Raw genomic sequence first — 6000 nt, 5'->3', positions numbered from 1 at the left:
TTTCCACCAATTTCTCATTATTTTCTTCAAAATCAGCCTCCTGTAAATCATGTAACTCCTCTACTTCATCAACCTCATCCACTTGTTTCAAATTGTCCATTATCGCTGCAAATTTAAATAATTCCAAAAATTATTAATTAATTATCCCAAATTAATTAAATGTACAATGGGTTATAAACCCATTCTAATTAATTAAGCTAAAAATTCACATCCTGTACACTAACTTATTAATAATATAATGAGAAACAACTCAAGATTCAAAATAAAATATAGAAACAAATGCTCCGCCGACACCTCGCTTTCTTAACTATGGATGGATGGGTAGTTAAGCCAATATGGAAAAAAAGAGGATAGCTACAAAGCAAGAAAAATCAAGCTAACACATACCTCAGAATCAGGAGATTCAAATGATTGGGAGTTCTTCAATCTACTCAAGTCCACAACTTCGCACCATCATGGGCTGTGAAGGAACATAACAATGCTTTGTAGTTGGGAAGAAAAAGGAACGAAAATGAAAAGAGGAAGAGAAACGAAATAGCAGACGTTTAATTTTGAAATGAAAAAAATTAATTCTCAAAACGGCGTTGTTTTCTAAATCTTTGGTGCTTGACTCGGGGGATATATCTGCGGTATCAAATGTGCATATACGTTAATTTAAAACAATCATTTATGTTAAAAACTAATTACATAGATGGTAATAATTTATTAAAAAAAAGTGAAATATTGCTCAACCAATTACATAGAAGGTGAAAATTTGGTGAAAATTTATTTAAAAAATGTAGTATTGCTCTACAAATGACTAAATTTTAGAGTACATCAAAGTTATTATACTTAATTAATATATGTATCTGTATGTGCATTTATTTTAAAAAATCACCATATTATTTGTAGTTATATCTAATTGAAGTAAATACCATACATGCATTAATTTAGTTTAGTACCTCGTATATATACTCTAAAATCTCCCGTCTTCAAGTACGAAGGATGAATCATTGAATTAGAGTTTGATATGAGATATTCTAAATGCCTTTATCACTTCACTGAACCATTAAGTTTTCTTGCATTTCAATTTTAATCAGAAAATTTGAAAATTAGAATTCTTTTTTGGCAACAATTAATTAAATGCTTTCGAAAGCTTCATTTGCAACCACAAATATCCCTTGTCCTTCTTGCACTTTTATAAAAATTAGAGATGAGATCAATAAAGATTGCATATTTTATTTTACCATTTTCTTAATAAATTCCATAAATACATGAAAAAAAAAACTGCTTTTGAAATCAAGTACGGATTGCCATAATTAATATCTCCATACATAGACTAGTTCTAGAAAATTTGACCATATGGGTAATTAACTAACGTGTTCACATATACTTAAAAAAGAAATGGAAAGTTAACGTGTTCATATAGTACTTGAAAGCATATTTGGTATTATTGCATGGCAAGCCTTATCATAGAACAAAAATCTTATCAAAGCTTATTCATAACTTTAATTAATTTCGCTAATACTAATGCTTGTAAAGTTAAAAATGAGATTTCTTTCCTTTGTGAAAAGATATTTACTCTTGTACGATAAAACCAACAACCCTCTTCCTCAATTTTCCATAACACAAACATGAAAGCTCTCTTTTTAGAAGCGAGTTCTGCCGAGGCCTCCAGTATCATTCTGGCGTCCTCATCAGAAGAGACTTCGTGTATGGGGAAGAGTGATGAAAATAAGAGAATGAAAATGAAACATGTCGTTGACGCCATTGATGAATCTCGACGTCCCGAATCAAGTTCCAGTCTTTTGCTTGATCTAAGGCTTTACAACGATGATTATCTTGTTTGTGGTTCAGGTCTTTTCAACCGTATGAGCATGATGAATAATAATCATTGCCATGAAGAGAATAATGGTCATCCTACTTCAAGTGAAAAGAAATCATCAGAGGCTAGGGTTTTTTCATGCAACTATTGTAAGAGAGAGTTCTCGACTTCCCAAGCCCTAGGTGGTCACCAAAATGCTCATAAACAAGAGCGTGCAGTAGCCAAAAGGCGCCAAGGCGTGGATCAAGATGTTGGTGCTGCTGCTTTTGGCAATCAACACTTTTCTTTCTATTCTCCTTATTATTCAAGGTTCTCTCCGTATTACGGTTCATTCAATCGATCACTCGGGGTTAAAATGAACTCCATGATTCACAAACCGGTGGCCTATGGTTCACATCCATGGCCATCTGCTAATTATCGTTTTGGCCTGGGCAGTTGGCTTGTTAGGCAAGGCATGAATATGAAGGATCCACAACAGACAAGGATGAGAATGAACGGTCTTGGAATTTCGGGGTCGTCTTCGAGATTTGAGGAAAGAGATGTACTTGCTGCAACAAATATTATTCACAAAGATAACCCAATTGCTGTTGATTTTCTCCAACGAGGTGACCCTTTAAAAAGTGATCATCAGGAAGATCCAACAGAACTTGATTTATCCCTCAAGCTTTAGTTATTACTCTTCTATTGTTTTCACATTGTAAAGATTTAGATTATAGACTGATCAAGTGATGATGATTCTCTCCAGCTAGCGAAGAAAATCATCAAAACTTGATATTTCGTATCAAGCATTAATTATTTTTCCATTTTTATATACCGTATTGTTCTTAATTAGTAGTTTTTTTTATGCATAAAAGAAAAGATAATACGTTGTTAATTGTTTTGCTTTACTTCGGTTTTTATTTTCGGATTTTGGATTTGATATAAGTATAAACTCATTTTCCTTAAGATTAATTGGGGATATTTACACTAAAAAATAACCTATCAAAACGACAAAAAAAAATACCCTCAAACCTTCTCTTTGAACAATATAGGTAATAATATTGAAGCTAAGGTACGTAGTAGCTCCAATGGGAAGAGTTTTGAGTTCAAACTTCAATGGGTGCATGGGTGCATGAATTAATTAAAAGTGATATACTCGTTAACAGGCATTCTTCCTCTAGTTAAAGTTATATGTTGACTTCTCACTTGAATAACTTATTACCTATTAAGAGGGGACAAAAACAACCTCTAAGTTTTATGTTGAATGAAACAATGCAAATTTAAATAATGTTATGTTATGTCCTGTAATACCTATAATTTTAAAACTATGATTTTATAACGTTAGGATGCCCTTATGCCTATTACTATTCTTTAGGGGTGGGTTGGTCACAACCGAATGGTCCAGGAAAACTGAACCAATATTTTGATTTTGAATTGAACCAAATCGAAATCACTCAGTTTAGTGTTAAAATTAAAAAAATTTCAATTTATATATACAATAATATTTTTATTAATATTTTTACATAAAACATGAATTATTAGTGAATATAATTGAATTAAAGTAAAAAAAAATTAATTAAGTTTAGGTGAGAAGTATAAAAATTTTGCTTATATAAAAGAAAAATATTACATTTCATAAACTAAACTGTATAAAACCGAAGCAAAACAAACTGAACTTAGGAATCGAACAGAACTGAAACAATTTGGTTTCTATGTTCAGTTTGTGTTCAGTTCATATTTTTTGAACCGATCGGATTCGGTATGGTTTGATTTTGGAGAAAAACTAACCGGTTTATGCCCACTCTTACAATTTTTCTCTATTTTCTATCTCATCTATCTATGAGTAGGAATAGGAATAGAAATAAGAATTGATCTCCTAATTAGGAAGTGGTGACTCTCTATTTAAATTTTTTTTTTTATGGTAATGGATAAGAAATAACTTTCCTTGAATTCTTTCTTCCTCTATGTAACTTTTTTTTCTCTATTCCTGCTTTTGTTGTTAGTCTTCTCTTAATCTGCTTCTAATCTTATATAAAGTCTAAAAGTAACCTAGCATATAAAATTAATTTTTCTATTTTTGTTATATTTACTCAATTTTACAGTAGCAATGGATGATTTGAAGAACTCCGAACAACTTGACCTGATAACTATGAGCTTTATGCATGAGGAGAAGAATAATACGGAGCTACAACCATAAGAGAATGTTCTGCAGTCTGACCTTAGAATTGATGCAGACTTGAGACTGGACGACTTGTCGTCCAATAATAATCAGTACTATCGGCTACTCAAAAAAAGTATTGCATATACACTTGGAAGCTCCTGAATCAAAGTATCCAGAATCACTAGTTGGGATACCGCTAGAGACTCTCAGCCAATGCTTAAATTTCTAGTCTTTGGATGAGTTTCTGCCTACTTAAATTTTCATAACAACAACAATAACAATAAGAAACTTTTTTTTAAGGGTTAACTTAATTGTTAACTTGAGCTTAGATAAAGTCTAGATCGTAGTCCATAATAATATTAATACATATATTTATAAAATCATCATATTTATAATTTTATTTAGTAAAATCATAATATCATTTATTCATTTGACAAATTATAAATATAAAACAATTAGGGCATTTTTTTAAACTAAGAATTAAATAAGTTTGAAAAACTTACACTAATTAAATACATTAAAAGATTCGATTTTAAGTTATTTGTAAAATCATAAAATCTTATGTTCACTTTTATTAAAAAAATTTTATTTCATTCTACTTTGACCAACATGCTATTGATGTCCCGTGAGCCGCATGCTAGCCCACCAGTTAAATGTGCTTATTACGTGTTCTTCATACATCATACTTTAACTTATTTTTAATTGTGTCCTACTTTTAAAACTCATGTACTAAAAATTTTCAGTCTAATTTAACCTGCATGTGTATTGTGTCGTGCCACACGTATCCTACCAAAACATGCCCGTGCAAAAGCACACAACCAGCACCTGAAGTTTAGTTGGATGTTTGATAAGACAAATTTCAACCAACAATATTGGTCCTATTGGATCGGTTTTAAATTTAATTTTGTTTGGTTCTAATAGTCATCATTTACTTAATTATTTTATTAAATTTTAACAAATTATTATTACCAAACACGAGTGATATAGGCAGGTTCAAATGACAACTCTTTTTACACAATTTTAAACATAATTTTTAGAATGAATAATGGATTGTCAAGATTAGATGAGAGGAATTAATAACTCATTCAATTTCTTTTTCTCTCATATTTATTCTTATCTTCTCTCCAACATGATTTACTCTTATTTTTCCTCTTAAAATATTTCTTCTCTCGTCCTCATCTCCATCTTATATATGTTATGTTTTAAGAGAAATAGTTAATTAATTTTCATAACATCATTGAAATAATTTGGCCCCACTTGTTATTCTATATTAATCAAATTAAAAATTAGAAGTTAATTTCAAGAAATACCGTTTTTGTCAATGAACTTATACAAATTTTCAAAAACTCAATCAACTTATCTATGCTAAGTTTTAATTGGATTGATATGCTATACATGTAATTTTTTTCCCTGTTTTTCAAAGTCTTCTGGACTTTCTTTTTGCTCGGACTATTTTACTTAATCAAAAAGTAAAATGGTAAAATCAGCCCAGAAATATTTTAATATGAATCCGGGTTTAACATTCAAAGAGATATATTCTCACTGTGATGAACCATAAAAATATAAAAGAGATTATTCATTATTAATAAATGTTGATGTTCAACATATTATGATCAAATACAAATGATTGTCACTTTTTCTAGTGATGACTAGGAGAGAATTTTTGTTCAGCAAAACCTTCCTCCATCACGATAGTAACAAAATGCAAACTTGCATATACCATAATCGGGAGGACTAAATTAGTCGCAATCTTTGTCATCTTTACAATTTCTAATATTTATCAGTTCTGTTAAGGATGGTAATTTGACCCGATTCTAATTTTAGCACGACTAACTTGACCCTAATTTTTCAGATTTTGATTCGAATATTCAGATTTCAAATTGGATTTGGGTCAAAATTTATAGGCCCGATCAAATTTCGGGTCATGATTGGGGACAAACAGACTCGACCCAACCTAACCCGACCCTATATTAAAAAGAAAAAACTACAGAGACATACGCACACATCACAGTATCACACGCGCACACATCACAGTCACACGCGCACATTGCATACC

The 6000-nt window shown here is 30.8% G+C and overlaps 1 protein-coding gene across 1 annotated transcript; it reads left to right on the top strand.

Annotated features, from left to right (window-relative positions):
- The first annotated feature begins 1613 nt into the window (after positions 1 to 1613).
- Positions 1614 to 2474, top strand: LOC107174969 (zinc finger protein 3-like). The gene has a single exon (XM_015526244.2). It carries the CDS (start codon positions 1614 to 1616, stop codon positions 2472 to 2474), a length of 861 nt encoding a protein of 286 aa, XP_015381730.2.
- Positions 2475 to 6000: the final 3526 nt, after the last annotated feature.

Source organism: Citrus sinensis, chromosome 5 (assembly GCF_022201045.2).
Source record: "Citrus sinensis cultivar Valencia sweet orange chromosome 5, DVS_A1.0, whole genome shotgun sequence".
Classification (NCBI taxonomy): Eukaryota; Viridiplantae; Streptophyta; class Magnoliopsida; order Sapindales; family Rutaceae; genus Citrus; species Citrus sinensis.
This window is presented reverse-complemented; position numbering and strand designations above follow the sequence as displayed.

Excerpts from the sequence above, each read along its gene's own strand:
- LOC107174969 (XM_015526244.2), top strand. The coding sequence starts at position 1,614 with ATGAAAGCTCTCTTTTTAGAAGCGAGTTCTGCCGAGGCCTCCAGTATC.